Source organism: Bos taurus, chromosome 9, assembly GCF_002263795.3.
Source record: "Bos taurus isolate L1 Dominette 01449 registration number 42190680 breed Hereford chromosome 9, ARS-UCD2.0, whole genome shotgun sequence".
Lineage (NCBI taxonomy): Eukaryota > Metazoa > Chordata > Mammalia > Artiodactyla > Bovidae > Bos > Bos taurus.
Window position 1 is genome coordinate 66,606,743 of NC_037336.1, and position 19,044 is coordinate 66,625,786.

At 42.2% G+C, this 19,044-nt stretch overlaps 1 protein-coding gene across 7 annotated transcripts in view; it reads right to left on the reverse strand.

Annotated features, from left to right (window-relative positions):
* PTPRK (protein tyrosine phosphatase receptor type K) overlaps window positions 1-12,926 on the reverse strand; it is a 612,930-nt gene extending 600,004 nt beyond the window's left edge. For 6 of the 7 annotated variants that reach the window (XM_024996500.2, XM_059889627.1, XM_024996499.2 and 3 more), the window contains exon 1: window positions 12,588-12,926. In XM_024996500.2, the coding sequence (XP_024852268.1) occupies window positions 12,588-12,684 (97 nt within the window). In that variant the 5' untranslated portion in view covers window positions 12,685-12,926. The remainder of the gene's footprint in view (window positions 1-12,587) is intronic. The other variant, NM_001191537.1, reaches the window with a different exon arrangement.
* Window positions 12,927-19,044: the final 6,118 nt, after the last annotated feature.

Here is a 19,044-nt window from a genome sequence, read left to right on the forward strand (position 1 = left end):
AGTTTACACACCTCTAAAATTACTTTTCTGCTTAATTCTCTCACTACAAGTGCTGTGTACCCTGTTTAACAGATATTTTTGGAATCTCCATTTTCTAGTAGGGCAATAGGTATATTGAAACGACAAAACTGTTGCTCCCCTTCAAAATGATTGACCCAAGAGCCGGGAATAGAATTTGCTCTGCTTCCAGGATGCAGGTGTGGGGCAGTCTGGGTGATGGTCAAGGTCCACCCCGATTCCTGGCTCCCTCTCCAGATCCCCTACCTAGTGGCTGCCCACTACTCAGGACAAAGAGCTCCACTGAAGCAGCAGAGAGGAGGCAGATTAGACTCGGCACCAAGAGCCGTTGATAAGCAGCTGTAGGTTGCGGCCATTACAAATCTGTGGCCAAAAACCAGAGCCTCTGCACACGATGCTGAGGTTGTGCGGGCATATTTCCATACACTGTCCTCTATGAGGACATCTCCCAACCCTCTGCTTCCAAAAGAAAAAAAGTGAGCTTCCAAAAAATAAACATGCTCCCTCCTCTACCCAACTTGTTTACACTTCCAATTACTCAACTTCTGGGAATTTCCACTTGGTGGGATATTACTATCATTGTGGAATATCTCTGCATAGTTCTTCTTTGGTAGGCTTCTTTCTAGTCTTTTGTGTGTACACTCAAGGATATGGAAAGACTGCTGACACACTGCATTGTGGACCCACAAACTGTAAGAGGCAGGCTTCGGCTTTGAGACTTGCCAAGCCACAGGGGTAAGGTCAGTCACAAAACAGACATGGCTTCACCCCTAAGTTGCTAAATGTGGAGCTATGCAAAGACTGCTGCTCCTTAATTGTCATAATAGTCATATCTGTGCCCACCAGTGTACCCAGCCTCTGCCATGGCACGAACACATAGTAGATATGCTCAAAGAACTGTAGAGTGGTTAAGTAAATACATCAATGCAAACCTTAAAATCATGCTCTCACCAATTAGGCCAGCCAGCTCAGAGAGCAAGAATATTTTTTCTCTCTTCATAAAAAATGTTCAAAAAGAAAAACTATACACAAAACTTGCCATATAAGAGAACAGTCCTTAAAACGTACGCTCAAAAATTACCAGTAAAAATATTTTATAATCACACAATCTGTATTAGGGTGATGATAGTGCAGGGTGAAGAATCTGCCTGCAATGCAGGAGACCCAGGAGACGCAAGACACGCAGGTTCCATCCATGGGCTGGGAAGATTCCTTGGAGAAGGAAATGGCAACCCACTCCAGTATTCTTGCCTGGAAAATTCCATGGACAGAGCAGCCTGGCAGACTACAGCCCATGGGGTCACAAAGAGTAGTATGCAGCTGAGTGACTGAGCGCACACATACACACAATCTTTATTAACATATCTAGTGGGAAAAAATGTCTTTTGGAGCATTAGAGAGTAATTTGTATACATATATATGAAATACATATATGTGAAAATAAATTTGGTGGCTAAGTTTCATGATACATAACAAAATTTCTTGTTCACAAGAACCTTACAGACTCCTTTTCCATACCACTTTCTCCAAGATAAAACTTAGATATGCAAACAACTTAGATGGCAACCCATAACTTAGATATACAAATATACAAAGTTTTCATCTCATTATTGTTTTCATTTCCATTTTCACCATGTATTCTATGCCTTCAACAACAATAATATCTTCATTACCCAAGTTTATATTCCCCCCCCAAAAAAATTTATGGTACTTTCTAATCAGAAAAGTACTTTCACATATATTATTCATTTTACCTTTAAAAGTGTCCTATTGAGTAACCAGAGAAGTTAATAAAATCACTTTATTGTAATATTCCAATTTTAGTGATAAGGAAGTTAAGGTCAAACTGAAAGGAATTACTCCAAACCTCAAAGCCAGAAAGTGACAGAGCTCAGAGTGGAATACAGTCTTACAGAAATCAGTTCTCTGTGTACTAAAATTTTCTGTACAGAAACCTCCAAAGAACCCAAAGCATCCTGTTCTTTCTGAATAGATCACTGCTAAATCTTTCACCTCCTATACCTCCTAAGTACTTAAATGTCAGTTTAGATAAAGGGGCAAAAATGGGTCAAGACTATACAGCAATCTGCTTCAAACAACCAGGCTGTCAGGCAAAGTGTTACTTCACCATACAAGAGTCACAGTTATCACATCTGATGAAGATATACTCAGGGGTAAAAACGAGTCATGAAGCAAGCAGCCAATGGACAGGGAAGAAAATAACAATTCATTAAGTTCTTTAAGATAAGACAAAGGAGTGTGAAGGTAGACCTCCAGTGACAAAAGGAAGCATGCTGAACACACAGCAGTCAGTACACTTCCTCCACAAGCACCGCCTTCACCCCTAAGTGCCAGGCCAGCTGCCCTGGCCAGAGAAGAGAGGGCACACTGCTCTAAACCGGCACAGTCACATTTGGGCCCCTGATCCTCACTCAGGGCCAGCTTTACTTGACTCAAAACTTAACTCAAAATTCTGTCAAATTTTAATATTGGACCTATTCAATACTAAGGCAAAGAGAATACAATCGTGAAAATAATAATATGCATGCTTTAAAGTAGGGCTTAAGGACCCCAAAGAAACACTCCCTAAATGATGAACAGCTAGCTGATTTGCAACACACAAATCTGCTAGAAGCAGACTGCCTCTAATCTTCTCTTCCTGACCTATTCCCTTCCCCTTAGAGGCTAAGGCTTAGGCCACCATGGCTCCCTGATGTTACCACCTAGGAGTCCAGATCAGGGAGCTCCAACTGTCTTTTCTCCAGCACCTCCTTTCACCCCGCTCAGAAGGACTACAAATACACACACAGGACAGGCGCACCCCTCTCAACTTTCACTGCTCACAGCTTACTTAATTCTATCTCAAGCAACCACATTGCAGTTTGGCTGCTTTTCCAGAACCTATTCCTCGATTTGTTGACAACTCATGGTTCGATCCACAGTCTCCCATGACCTGGTTGGGGGATCTAGGGCTGAGTCCAGAATCCTAGTAAACTAAGCCAATCTACATACTTCCCCTTAGGAGCTGGACACAGGATTGACTGAAGCCCATTCCAGTGACCCTCAGAGCCCCTTCAGAGACCCAGCACATAGTTCACACAATCCTAACGGACCAGAATCTGGGACCTGCCGAAGCCACCACCTCACCTCTACAGGGAGCCTAAGACCAAAGTTCTAGAACACCCCAAAACTACATTGAGTAGACAGAGAAGGATCATATCCCAAAACAATTATATGAACTCCTAAGTAAAGCTCCACCTGAACTGTCAGGAGAGACAATAAATTCCCCTTTTGTTGCAAGCAGTCTAGATTGCATTTTCTACCACTGACTATTACATCTGTGTATATATTCAATAATGAATCTTGGCTCTCCTAGTCCTCACACTGTTACCCAAGGCAAGTTAATACTTAATCTCTCTAGGCTGAAGTTTGCAAAACAGAGATGACTCCAATCTTAAAGGATTACAGTGAGGATTTTAAATTATGTAAAATACTGACCATAAGGCCTACCAGGCTTCAGGCACTCAGTAGATGGAAGTTCCTATTGTTGTTTTTTTTTCTATTTTTGTTTTGGCAACTGCTTTTGTTCTCTCCTCTCCAGTGAATGAGGGAATAAATGGACCTAATTTTTGCTGACAAGAATAAAAGTAGAACGAGTATGAACAGCAAGCTCTAGACTTTGGTGTACAACTAGAAAAGGTAACAAATCAGAGACTTCAGACTAAAATTCTTCAAGATGCATGCGAGTACTTGTCAGAGTTTCTCTCCATCATCAAGCTCTCCCCTAACCCCTAATCCGTCCAGAATTAAACCTTTTCCATAGAACACTAGTGTCTAAGTCGAATAAATGTGGCAATCACTGATTTGTAGTTTATACATTAATCTAGCAACTATATTTGTGTATTTAAAACAATAAAGGTTAAGCAAACTTTCACTTACAGTATCAAACATGTAGAGAATTCTGCTGTATACTGAGCCAAACCCCACCTCCTGATATCACAATACAACCAACTATCATGGGTTAACATTAATTTATATCTCTTGTTTTCCATTAGTTTCTGCCATAACCAGGTCATTATGCCAGTATTTTCTGAGTCACTTGTGAATGGCAAAAACAAATAGAGCAGTTGTGATTTAATCAGAAACTTCACTGTTCAAACAGCCAGCAAAAGTAGACACATTTAGAATAGTAACTGGATAATAAAACACACTTACAGGCTTATTAATAAGAAGGCAATTAGGTCTTCTGGGAAAATTCATTTTCTCAAAGAATGCTAAAGCAAGCTATAAAATGCAAGTAAAATTGTGTTTTGACATGAATAGCGTACACTGTCTATTACATCATAATTTTTCTCTGGAGAAAACTGACAAGAATCTCTGTTCTTAAATATGAACACAAAAGATAGTAAAAAGAATATCAGTGATAGTTAATGCATTCTACCTAACTCCTATTCATTAAATTTGACTATCCTATAAATGAGCTCCTTATTACAAAGATCCTTAAATTACACTTAGAAGAAAAAGAGAAATATAAAACAAGAAACTGCAGCCACTGGTTAAAAAAAAAAAAAAAAAAGAGGGAATACTGTCTTCTATATCAATATGTCAATGTGCAATGTAAAAATGATTGGCATTTATCATGCTTGGTTCCTCAGATAATATGTTTACCCTCGAATATTATATAATACATTCATAATCAAACCTATTTAGTCTTATTTTTATTCTCTTATGGAATATTTCTTTCAAAATTGTCTGAGTATTCTTAAAAAAAAAAAAAACCTGAATAGTTTCGTTGTTTTGATGTGTCTGGGTGATAAATTATAATTAAGTAATACTGATCAGAAATATAATTCCAGGGAAATTTATTTCATGTTGTAATTAATCCTTTCACAGTACTCTTACAATTCTACAGTGAGGTGCATGTGGTACATCTTTTCAAGCTGAGCTTTCTTTGTCTTAGAGCAGGGTTTCTCAAAAATTAACTGTTCAAGCAAATCACCTGGGGATTTTGTTAAAATGCAGATTCTCAATTGGTAGGTCTGCCATGGGCTCTGTTATGTGATCACAAAATCATTGCAAGTTCCCAGGTGATGCTGATGCTGCCAGTTCATGGACCATAATTCAGGTAGCTATATTCTAGGGCATCTTGCCACTGACAAATCCAATGACCATGAAGCAATCAGCCATCATTCCTTAAATGGGCAGTGAGGACATTAGAAAGTCTTCCTCTCTCTACTCTTGAATTTGTCAAATGACCTAAGTCGAGTCATATCAAGAAGCTGTGGCCAGCCGTCCACTTAAGCAGCTGCCATGTCACCCTACCACCCTACAAGGATTAGGGGAATTTTTGCAGCTCATCAGCTGCTGCCCTGGACTGGGTTTGGAGAATCAGCCTGCAAGCATCTGGTTAAGAAGCAGGCTGCATAGGCAAGAGTTTATATAAATAGACACCAATCTGGAGTTAGGTTTCTTAGTTTCTCCTTTAAAGTATGGAATAGGGCAGTCTTGGAGAAGGCAATGGCAACCCACTCCAGTACTCTTGCCTGGCAAATCCCATGGACAGAGAAGCCTGGTAGGCTGCAATCCATGGGGTTGCTAGGAGTCGGACACGACTGAGCGACTTCACTTTCCCTTTTCACTTTCATGCATTGGAGAAGGAAATGGCAACCCACTCTAGTGTTCTTGCCTGGAGAATCCCAGGGACGGGGGAGCCTCGTGGGCTGCCGTCTATGGGGTCGCACAGAGTCGGACACGACTGAAGCGACTTAGCAGCAGCAGCAGCATAGGGCAGTCTATTCTATATTACATAGTTCCTATATTTTCCATTTCAGTTTCTTCATCTACGCAATAGACAAAATAGTTCTCTACACTCAATAATCTAGGGCTCCCCAGGTGGTTCAGTGGTAAAGAATCCACCTACCAATGCAGGAGACATCAGATTGATCTCTGGTCCAGAAAGAACCCGGGCTTCCCTCATAACTTAGCTGGTAAAGAATCCACCTGCAATTCAGGGAGACCCTGGTTTGATTCCTGGGTCAGGAGGATCCGCTGGAAGGGATAGGCTACCCACTCCAGTATTCTTAGCCTTCCCTTGTGGTTCAGCGGGTGAAGACTCCGCCTGTGATGTGGGAGACCTGGGTTCAATCTCTGGGTTGGGAACATCCCCTGGAGAAGGGAAAGGCTACCCACTCCAGTATTCTGGCCTAGAGAATTTCATGGACTCTATAGTCCATGAGGTCGCAAAGAGTCTGACACGACTGAGCAACTTTCACTTTCACTTCACTTTCCAAAAAGATCTCACAAGCAACTAAGCCCGGGCACCACAACTATTGAGCAACTACTGAGCCCACGTGCCACTTGTGAGTCAGGGCTCCTGTGCTCCACAAAAAGAAAAGCCACTGCAATGAGAAGCCCATGAACCCCAACTAGAGAGTAGCCTCCATTCTCCACAACTAGAGAAAGCCCTTGCACAGCAACAAAGACCCAGTGAGCCATAAATGAAATAAATAAAAACAAATCACTCTTTTTAAAAATACTCTATCTAGAATATAAGTATAGGAATTTGATTCCATCTGTAGATACCCTTGGTTTCCTTCTCACTTGAACCTTTGGACAATGATGTTCTATCATTGTTAAGATATGTGTGTGTATGTATGAACATATATACATAAGAACATATTTACATCTTTCAACTTTCTCAACAAAATAAATGCACACGGTAATTCTAAACACTATTTTATTTGGATTTATTTCTATCTGGGTTCTTTTGAAAATAACTCCTAGAATGACACCTGTAAAAGGATTTAGTCAGCACTGCTCTGTTCATCATTTTTACTAACAGAGCTCTGTCTATGATCATATAAAGTAGAAACATGGATTATTTCATTCAAGACCACTTAATTTGCTCCTAAACAACTGCAAGTGACATGATAAGCCACGTGTAATTTTGATGGATTAGCAACATACAGAAGAGAATGCCAGAAAATTCAACTAGAGTTAAGTGGGGAAATGGCAATGTTCCACAATAGGATCAATGTGATTCTTACACCCCAAGCCCAGTGTTTCCCAGAAGCTCAACAATCTGCAAAACCTCACAAAACTTTTTTAATTATGTAAGGTCAAGTTTTTATTACTAAAATACTAACAACAAATCAAAAGAATCTCCATAAGAATATTTACAGAAAAATAAACATATCCCTCCCAACAGAACTTCATGGAACTAATAAAACTTTTCATGTGAAACTATGTTTGTTTAAGAGCATTTTTCATAAAAACATATTTCCACTAAGATGAAATTTGAACCTTGTAAACTATCTACCTCTACAGTTCTCATTGATATCACACATCCAAACATAACTTTTAAAGTTTTCCAAAGCCTAGATATATGTCACTTATCTCAAAATAATGGGCAGTATGGTACTCAAATGTTTTCTATCCCCATTTACAAAAAGGAACTCAAAGTCTCTCTTACTTCTACAGACATACAAGCACAAATACTCTGCAACATTAAAAGATTATTTCATGGATTTACAAGCTTATTTCTACTTTCAACTGAAATAAAAATTAGCCTGATTGATGTACTTACTTTGATATCAAATACTCAAGATATCATGAATTGATAAAATACTATTATTCAGAACTATGACAAACAACATGAGTTTTGATGGAAAAAAAAGAAAACACATTCACAAGCAATTACAACCTTTTTAGGCAAAAAGAAATACCATTTGATAAAGGGACACAAAACAGACACATGATCAAAGGGTAAAGTCTGAGAGGAATACACAGGGGGAAGTTTTCATATCCACAGAATAAGAAATGAATGTGTTTGGACAAAGGGAAAGGCTGATTCCAATAAACAAATTAAAAAATAGGGCTTTTTTTCCCTTTAGAAAATTAAATGAAAGATTAACACGCGCACACAAGATCCCAGTGTTCTTTGCTTTGTCTTTAAGAACAATCTGTAAACTCCCTTGATGATTTCCTGCTCTCAGTCTTCCAGTATTCCTCTTCCTGCCCTCAGTGAAGAACAAGGAAGGGAAATAAGAAGCGCGCAGGCAGAGAAGGACAGCATTTTCCATGCCTCAGAGAAGCAGATCCATATTTAGCATGACTTACACTGTCTGTATCACCACCTTGAGCAGACCTAGAACACAGCACTTCAGAAGCATTAGAAGGAAACAACCTAGTTTCTCTATATAGGGCCATACCACATAAATCAAATGTTTGTTAAAGGCCATAAAAACATGTAGTAAACCATGACTGCCTGAAATATAAGATCAGGTAGGAGGACTGGTGTTTGCTCCGGGTAATGGTTGAGTCATAGTTCCAGTTTTTAAGAACACGATCAGCACCAAAAGATATGTGGTGAAAACAAAAAGGCTGTGATTTTGTAGATGTGCATGTGGGCTTTGTTGTTGCTAGAGGGGAGGGGGAAGAAGCGTGGGAGAGGGGTAGAGTGGCAGAGGGGTTGATTTATTTTTCAAATTCATATTTATGAATATAAAGAGAAGAGCTGTCAGGAGCACATATGCCAAAGCCCAAACAGCAGCCAGACCTGCCTCTTCCCGTCTGGATTGGCCAGACACAAAACAACATCTTGCAATCTAGGCAAAATCAACAGAATCAGATATATGGAGACTAGTGAAAGAAAAACCAGTCCCAGAAATGTATGGTTACATATTAATAATAGTTTAGAACTTGCAGTTTTAATAATTGAGGGATCGAGATTCTGGCCAATCAAAACCAGAAAACTGACAGGCAACCCTTTAAAAAGCTGTCTCTAATGGATCTTGCCAGTACAGATATTAAGTATAAGAGAAATTTAACTCACATATGGAACAGTAAGGAATGAGACACTGAGAAAGTGGCTCTGCTTAGATGAGTTGCAAGGTTCTAAGGGATCAAGTGAGTAAACACTTACAGTGTGACATGCCAGGAACTATATCCAAGGCAGGCTCTGGAGTTGCATTTCCAGGCTCACATCACACTAGAGAGACAACAGTCCCTCTCTAGGTCACAGATAAGACTGCATCTAAAAAGCTGCATTTTTCTCCCACTGAGATGAACAGGCTGAATAGCCAATAGGTAAACAGACAGTTAAAGAAACTGACTAAAAATAAATTTCTTCTATAGTTGGAATACTACGAATGTTAATAGTGACTCTTCTACAGGTTCAACTCAAGTAAGGATTTACAGGAGGTAAGTTCAAAATAAATAAATAAAAGATAATTTCTCTCACTGTGCTGATAAAATTATGGTCTGGCCAATCTGGGATGTTTATGTTCAACAACAATTAAAATGAATGACTGGCCGAGTGAAACACACAAATACACACACACACACACACACACACACACACACCATCCTGAACTTACGGGGGAGAATGTGGGAGCAAGAAAAGATTGAAGTCAAGGCAGTTAGCTACCTTAATATATGATGATTACATCCCAGATAGCTACATGAAGCTTGACAATGTACAGGGCCAGCTCACATAAATTATTTCATCCCATCCTCGTAAAAACCATGTGGAAAGGTCAGAACAGGTATCATTATCCCCATTTTGCAGACGAGAAAGCTGAGTCTCCAGTTACCTCATCTGTGACTGGTTTTGTCAGCCATCTGAGTCCTAATACAGAAAACGTTCTTACATTGTGATATCAAGAGATAACACCTATACACCCAATGAATAAACTTCAGTACATTTTTGTGCTTCCATGCCTCAATTTCCCCAGATATAACACAGATATGACACGTTTTTAGGTGCTGTTTTAAGTGAGTGATCAAATTGAAAGAACACAAGTTGAGATTTACAGGAAGCTCTAGAAGTTTAGATTTTCAAGAGGGTCACCACGTAGCATTTCTACACCTTAACTCCAACAGCTAAGGGAAAAGTCACAAATGATGAAAACATTCCTAAAACTGTGGCCTAAACAAAGCAGACCAGATTGAGCACATGATATATCAAAGATCTAAGGGTCTGTAGTCTTTCAAATTTTGCTTTTGAAGCTTATCACTACATTAGGAACCACATGATAATATCTAAAAGTGAAAACTGGCCTAAATAGTGTGATTTTTAAAATATATTTAACAGGAGAGTTTACAATTCTGAACATGTATTTGTTTTACACTTTCAAAGCATTTTTATTTAAATTTCTGGAATGAAATAAAAGTTCATCATTTAAAGTAGAAAGTAAGAAAAAAATGCAACAAAGAATACACTTGCAATCTCTGACTCTATGTTTTTGCAACAAATCTGATTGCCATAAAATCTGATGACAGTGGAATAACAAATGACTTAGGAGAGGCAGAAAATAGAAATTTTTTAAAAAAACAAATTTTTAATTTATGGAGAAAGGCAGATCCACAATCTGAACTCTGGGAATAAAAGGCATTCTTTTCTGGGCATATAGACAAATCCTGAATAGTAAAATTTTGAGATATAGTCCTGCCAGAATTGCATTTACTAGGCTTGCACATTCTTTTACTTAAATATAAAGTCAAGTGTTTTGCTTTGTCAATAAAGAAAAGCCGGGCTTATTTAAATTACTTAAAACTGGACGTCTAAGAACACAACTGTTCATTAGAGATACCTGAACTCCAAGGATCAGAAAAGCTCATCTATACATTCTGCTGGAGGAAATCTAATATTTATTTGGTCAGTAAAGAGTAAATAACATATGAAAGGAGAAAAGGGGAAAGTTTCTTCACTGATAAAAACATATCCATCAGCTATTCAAACATTAATAGTTGCAAATTTGGAATACATGTAAGTTTCATCATGCAACTGGTAGAATTCCAACTTTCAATTAACAAACTACATGCCTTTTCAAGGGTAAGCTCTGCGTGCACTGACAAACACTGTGCAGAAATCAATACCCACTTCCAACTTGCCTACATACAACGTCTTACATCAAGCACGCTTCCAATACTAACCAGCACTACCTGTCAGAGACGCTTGCACGAATGCTTACTCCAGAAAGAATTAAAATTAAGCTATCGGTTCACTCATTGCACAGAGCTGTAGTCCTCTGCAAACATCACCTGTTTACATAACTTTCCCTGTACTCCCTGCATTTCATAATCTGCCTGAGTACACATCACATGCTGCCATCTGAATCTGTTGTCCAACTCCTTTTATAGAGTTCTAAAAGGGGGCGGGAAGGCCGAAAGAGGACGCAAGAGAAATAAACATTACTCCGGAAACCAACAATCTGAGTTTATTTCCAGGAAACCAGGCAGCCACAACAAGGAGAGAAACCGACAGTGCAAAGTTCGTCCGTTCTCCGCGTCCCATGGCCTCAGCCAGGAGCGCGGCTGCCGCTTCCCGCGTCTTCTGCAGCTTCCCTCGGCCACCTCTGCGTCTCCATCTGCACTGAGAACCAAGGCAGCAGACGCGCTCGCCAGCCAAGCTGAGCAGGGTGGACAGGCCAGAAAAGTTGTCTAGACCGGCGGGAGGCAGACGATCGCCCGGGAGCCTGCTCCTCAGCGTCCACCTGGTGAAACTTCAGAGCCCCCAGAGGAGAGAACGAAAGAAACCACCGACAGGAAGGATGACAAAACTGGCAGGGAACGGAGGACGAGACTGGGCGAAATGGGGTTTCACGGACTTGTCGAAGTGGTTTTACCAGAACCCACTAGAACCCAAAAGGGCTAACTGGCGAGACCTCACTGCACGCCTCCTTTGGGGTTCTCTTGGCGGCGGGCGGCAGTCGTTCACAGCCCCCAGCAGGCAGGCCGGCTCCGGGAGGAGCTACGCCAGCTTCGCGGTGGCTCTGCGGGAGGAACGGGCTCCCACCCCGCGCGGGTCAGGCTTCCCCGACCCGGCGCCCAAACCTCGCTGCCCAGAACCGCTCGGTGTGGCTCCTCAGAATCATGTTTCAAAACATCCTACAGGCTCTGCCAACACACACACGGAACCTGCTGCGCGCGGTGCCCTAACCCACGGGGCGAGCCCAACGAGCAGCCCCGCGCTAGAGAACGAGAAAAGGACTGGGGGAGGGACGGGGAAGTAGTTAGACAATAGTCAGGGGAGGTTATTCCCAGGACAAAAAGCACCTGGCAAAGCACGCCGAGGTCGGTCCCTTCGAGTCTCCACCTTTCTGACAATGGCTTCCCGAGGGGAAAAAAAAATTTTTTTTAATGTTCTAACGGCGGAGAGCTACAAGCCCGCACCACGAGCAACAGAGTAGCCGTCCCCAGAGTCGTTTACTACTTTTTCTTTCTCTCTTCCCCGGCGCGGTGCAGTCAGCGCGACACGCCGAGGCTCCGCGTTTCCCAAGAAAAGCACTGCCGCCCGCACTCCCGCACCGCCCGGCCCGCCTGCGCCCGGGGCGAGCCTCCGCCGGGAACAATGGGGCGCAACGAGGAAAGTTACCTGCGCCACGGCGCCCAGTCGGGCGCCCCGCGTCCCACCTGGCACAAAGTCGGGGGACCTCTCTCCGTCTGCCCGTTCCCCCCGCCCCCCAAACCTCTGCCCACCGGTCCTGGAGAGGAATCCGATCCCTCCCCGGGCAAGCCTCAGGTTGGGGGCACTCATCGGGGCTCCGGACGCCCCCTCGGCCACTCACCTGCGGAGAACTGGCCTTGGGCCGACCCCAGGAGCGGCCAGGGGGAGAGAAGCAAGAGCGCCACAAAAGTGGGCAGCGCCGCCGCCGCCGTATCCATGTCGACTTTGGGAGAAGTTTCAAGCCGCTTTGCAAAGAGCTGCCGGGAGGCTCGCAGCGAAACCCACCGCTGAGGGGCCAGCCGGGCCTGGCGGGGTAAGCGCCGGGAGTGGATAGCCGCGCGCCCGCACTTTTTCCTGCTCGGCGGGAGCCAAACTACCTCTGGGGCGCCAGCGTCGCCCGTGTCGCCGGCCGGTCGCGGCGGCTGCTCTCCATGCTCGGCAGAGGCTGCTCCTGTTAGTCAAGAGTTACTTTGCTCGGGGAGGGACGGGGGCGGAGCCGGGGGTGACGTCGCCCCGCGGGCTCCGGGCGCTTCTGAGGAATGCAGGCTCGGGCGCGGCGCCGCCGCCGCCTCCTGCCGGAGAGACACGCGCCAACCCCGGCCGCGCGCCCGCGCTCCGCGCCGCCTTTGTTCGCCGCCCGAGCCCGGCCGCCCGCCGCCGCTCGCGGGTAGCTGGCGGGAAAGGGGACCCGCGCCGTTGGCTGCCCTGTTACAGAAATTGCAGTTTGAAAAGCGGGAGTTGGGAAAGCAGCGTGGCCGAGCCCCAGGGGGCGATCGCAGAGACACCCCGTCGCCCACGCAGAGGCGTCTCGGGGTTCTGTCCCCAAGACAGAGGTCCCAGCGGAGCGGTGGCCGGCAAGAAGGACGAGTCTACATTCGTAGAGGAAAGCGCCCGGAGGAAACACCCACCTGCATCGCAAACCCTGTTCCCTATTGATGTCATAAGGAATAAGACACCCCACCCCCGTAGAAAACTTATTGTTCCTTCCTCATATAAAAATAAAACTTGAACCAAAATAAACGTTCAGTAACTTTCCAGTGTGAACAGCTGGCATGTCTTTTTTTCTGGTTTATCATTTGCCGAATAATTTACTCTCTGCTTCACTGACTTTGCTTGTACTTCTGAAACCTTCGGCCTCTTTCCACTTCTTCCCTCTGGAAGAACCTAAGAACTGCAAGGCTTATTATCCTTGCCTTTCACAGGGTCTGCTGGAGTGGGAAATGGTTTCTGTTTTGTTTTTAATATCTAAGAACTATTTAAGACGTTAATTATTTCGCGAAAGAACTTAATGGGGACAATGAAAACAGCAACGAAAGATTTCGTACGCAGGAAAATAATGCTATATTATGACAGTAAAGTATTTTACAGTTTGCTGCTTCTTCAGCAGCTTGAAGTGGTTTCACCATATGCCACACTTACTTACTTCTATGAAAAGACTGTATAGAGTATACTGTATTCATTTTTGTAAAATAGCAAATAAAATAGATCTGGTCACAATCGAAGAAACAATTTTTATTCAGAATTTTGATGTCATATATACCATTCCTAGAACAATGGAATCTGTTGATTGACATCTGTCAGTTACTTAGACATCTTTAGCTTTTGTAAATCAAGACAGTGTGACGTTCAGTTTAATATAACATTCACACAATTTGCCAGGACACATATTCCTTTATTCAGATTAAGTATATGCAATTAAAGACCCCATTCTTCCCAGGCGGTGCAGTGGTAAAGAATCCTCCTTCCAATGTGAGAGACTCAAGAGACACAGCTTCCAACCCTGTGTTGGAAAGAGTCCCGGAAGGAGGAAATGGCAACCTGTTCCAGTATTCTTACCTGGAAAATTCCATGGACAAAGAAGCCTGGCGGGCTACAGGGATTGCAGAGTCAGACATGACTGAGCACGCCTGCTTCTCTCTTCTCTTCTATTAAAGACCAAACTTATGATAGAGCTCATTTTATATACATATAAAGCAAGGAAAATATATCAGCAAGAAAAATAGTTTCTTTAAAAATTTGATACGGATAGATGCTTGATTAAACACAATTGGGCATTTTATAGCTAGCTTCTTGGCACGTTGACCCTTGTCAATTCAATTCAGCATTAAGTTCATTCTTCTTTAGGGTGCAATGTATAATCTTTTAAGTCATCAACCTATAACTCCTAGCACATCAATGTTCCTATTACTTTGATTGAAGAATATTCCTGAATATTAGATAACAAAAAACTGAAGGACATATATTTTTCTTTTAAAGGACTTAGCAGAACTTTGTAAAACTTAGCAGCAATGTGTCTCAGGAAAAACAAATGTCCCAGCACCACCACCATCCATATACTAATTAATCTCTTCTTCTATTCCTGAAAGAAAGATGAAGGAAGTTCATGACTCAGTAGGTTTGTTTAAACACAGAGAAAGCTTGTTTAAAAATTGACATACAGTGCCAGGGCAAAGTGCACATAGTTCTAGCTTGCCCACTCCTTGAGTCAACTAATAGAGCATTCATCTCACTTTCTCCATCTTAGAAGTAATAACAGTAACAGATCATGTTTACAGAGTGCTTGTAATGTACTAGGCACTGGTTTAAGACATACAATATCTCATTGAGACATTAAGATATACAAAGTCTACTTGAGTTCAGACAATAATCCTATGCATGCATGCATGCTCAGTGCTCATTCATGTCCAACTCTTTTGGCCCCATGGACTGTATCCTGCCAGACTCCTCTGCCCGTGGAATTTTTCAAGCAAGAATACTGGAGTAGGTTGCCGTTTCCCACTCCAGGGGATCTTCTCAACCCAAGTCTTGAACCCGTGTCTTCTGTGTCTCCTGCGTTGGCAGGTGAATTATTTACCACTAGAGCTACTTCACTTTCACTTTTCACTTTCATGCATTGGAGAAGGAAATGGCAACCCACTCTAAGAGTTTTGCCTGGAGAATCCCAGGGATGGGGGAGCCTGGTGGGCTGCTGTCTATGGGGTCGCACAGAGTCGGACACAACTGAAGCGACTTAGCAGCAGCAGCAGCACCACTGAAATGAGGAAACAAAGTTAGAGATTAAGTAATTTGTCCAACAGTACATACATGAGTAAGAAGTGGGCAAGGGAAAACAAAGACAGAGAAGGAAATCCTCAAATAGAATCAGCAAACTAGCAAGGATGCCTCTCACTAAAAATCAAAGAAATGCAGTAAGACTTGTGGGCAAATAATCAGTACTTGTGCCCTTAGTTGTCACTAATGCTGGCCACAATACCTAATGCTGTCTACAGTATATTGAAATGATTTGAGTAAAAGATACGTGTACCTTTCACACATTACTCAGCAAATATTAGGAATTTACTAGGTCTTTGTTCATTTGAAAGAATGGGTGAATATGGCCATCAAACAATAAAAGTGTAAAGTTGGTATAACAGGAAAAAAAAAGATGGTCAACATGTCCAAAAACGAAAATGTTCATATTCTTTAATCTACTAGCTATTCTAAATAATCCAAAATATGGTAAATGTTATAGACACAGTTATTTATCATTTACAAGAGAGAAAACTAGAAATAATACAAAAGTGGTGGGCTTCCGTCATAGCTCAGTTGGTAAAGAATCTGCCCTAAAAATAAAAATAAAGAATCTGCCTGAATGCAGGAGACTGCACTTTGATTCCTGGGTTGGGAAGATCTGCTGGTGAAGGGATGGGCTACCCACTCCAATATTCTTGAGCTTCCCTGTGACTCAGCTAGTAAAGAATCCGCCTGCAACGCAGAAGACCTGGGTTTGATCCCTGGGTTGGAAACATTCCCTAGAGAAGGGAAAGGCTACCCACTCCAGTATTCTGGCCTGGAGAATTCCGTCCATGGGTCTCAAAGAGTCAGCCACAACTGAGCGACTTTCACCTTCACTTTCCCCAACCATAGGCAGATAAGTATTATCTGGATTGAATATTTCACAGCCTTTAGAAATGAAATTTTTTTTCTTTTTTTTTTTTAAAGAGTAAGTTGCAAAAAAAAAGAGTAAGTTGCAAAGTGGAAAAATGTTTCTGATAAAATATTAAGTAAAAAAGATCAGAAGACAATACAGATATATCTTCCGTTTGGGGAGATGAAAATATTCTGGAGATGAACGGTGGCAATCGGTGCACAACAGTGTAAAAAGTACAGAATGCCATGGAACTGTGCACTTAACAATGGCTAAAGTGATCATTTTTATGTTGTACGTGTTTTACTGTATGTAAATAATCAGAAGACAAAGTCAACATATACAGATTACAACTAAGGGGAGGGGGGAGGCTGAAAAAAACCCAAAAACTATAATGCTGATATAATTAGAAGTAAATGTAGGATAATGAAATTTTATGACTGTCCTTCCCTATTTTCCAACCCTTTTTGATATATAGTTTTAGTGTGTCCTTTTAAAGAAGACAGGTTTGCATTCTGATTGCAGATTTGCCACAGAGTAATAGTATGCTGAAGCTGAAACTCCAGTACTTTGGCCACCTCATGCAAAAAGTTGACTCATTGGAAAAGACTCTGATGCTGGGAGGGATTGGGGGCAGGAGGAGAAGGGGACGACAGAGGATGAGATGGCTGGATGGCATCACTGACTTGATGGACGTGAGTCTGAGTGAACTCCAGGAGTTGGTGGTGGACAGGGAGGCCTGGCGTGCTGCGATTCATGGGGTCAAAAAGAGTCGGACACGACTGAACGACTGAACCGAACTGAACTGAACAGTAATCGTGAATTTAGATCTATGCTTGCCAAAATGTTTTCTGTAGAATCTCAGTTCTATCAAAATTTAGCAAGTATAATTGGAAAATAAGGGTCTCCAGATCAAATAAGCTTGGAGAACTCTGGATTGAGCAAAGTTAAACAGATTCCTTTACTAGAGCTAGATTTTCTCTTGTAGAACTTTTCCATAGTTACCAGGATGCTATTGGACAAAATGCATCTGCTAGAGGGAGGAAGAGAATACATTGTTTCTCAAAGTTTTGGACTATATAACTCTAAAAGAGAAGTGTTTCTCAGGACTATGCTTCCAAGGAACAAAATTTGGGAAGCACTGCTTTAAGTACTTTTTAAGGGCTGAGGCTATGGCACCCCACTCTAGTACTCTTGCCTGGAAACTCCCATGGGCAGAGGAGCCTGGTAGGCTGCAGTCCACGGGGTCTCGAAGAGTCGGACACGACTGAGTGACTTCACTTTCACTTTTCACTTTCCTGCATTGGAGAAGGCAATGGCAACCCACTCCAGTGTTCTTGCCTGGAGAATCCCAGGGACGGGGGAGCCTGGTAGGCTGCCGTCTATGGGGTCGCACAGAGTCGGACAGGACTGAAGCGACTTAGCAGCAGCAGCAACAGCTAATCAATCAGATTTTTCAGAGGACTGAATGAAATATAGTATATTTTAATATATATATAAACTGTTTAGGTATAAAATTATTTATAGGAATGGATATGAAGGGCCCAGATGATATTAAATGCTGAGTAAATGTTCTTCTCTTTCTCTTGTTTCACTTAAGGATTATGGACAAACCTATACCCAGAAGAAGCAAGGTTTTATTTACCCAATGACAGATCACAAGTATACTCACAGCATGCATTGATAAGCAATTAGATAATATTCTGTTTGTTAATAACAATTGATTGCTTATATGATTCTTTCTGTTTGTAATGCCTATTCACATGATCTCAACCTATCCTCACTCCAACCCTGTGAAGCAGGTAGAGCAGGTAGCATTATTAATTTCACTTAACTAATAAGGAAAACCAAAGTTTAGAGGGATTAAAATACTTGGCCAGTTTGACGCTGGTCAGTAGCAGAGCTGTCACACTGACCTGCGTATTCTAATTCTGAATCTTATTTTCCCTCCACCCTCCTCCATGGTTATGTACCTAATTCTCATCTCTAAAAATGTTCATTTGAATCAGGTGCCAAAATTCTCAATACCAATTCATCAGATAGAGCTTCTTAGCTGCTGGATGAAAATACGCTTCTATTTCCTCTTTGAATGGTGGTGGGGGGGATGGGTGGGTACTAGAAACACTTCCTTACAGTCACAGCCTTGCATGGGTATGTATGCTATCAGTAGAGTCCTCCAGGAAGGGAGGGGAAGGGAATTTCTGACAATAAAGCCCTTCAAGAGAACAGAGACTTCCAGGAAAAAAAAAAAAAAGTGTCTGTTATGCCTTTGAAAGATATTGTTCTGGGTGAGTGTTGGAGACTATAGAGCAAAGCCCTGTGATCCCAGGATTAGTGCTGGGACCTAGCCAGTTACTACTGAGATCTTGACACCAGAGGATCCAGAAACAAATGGAATTGTGATTGCTATGTGCCTGTCTCTAGGGAAATTCTCCTCTCTGTATGTTCTTAGGTAATTTGAGATCAAATGGAAAGAAATGCACTGTACTCAAACCCAGAGTTATTTTGGAAGTCCCTTGAACCTTTTGAAATATCCATAACTGAGGATTAGTTCAGGAAACACTAGTCAAAATAATGCATGTTCCAAAGGTTTCCGGAGAAGGCAATGGCACCCCACTCCAGTACTCTTGCCTGGAAAATCCCATGGATGGAGGAGCCTGGTAGGCTGCAG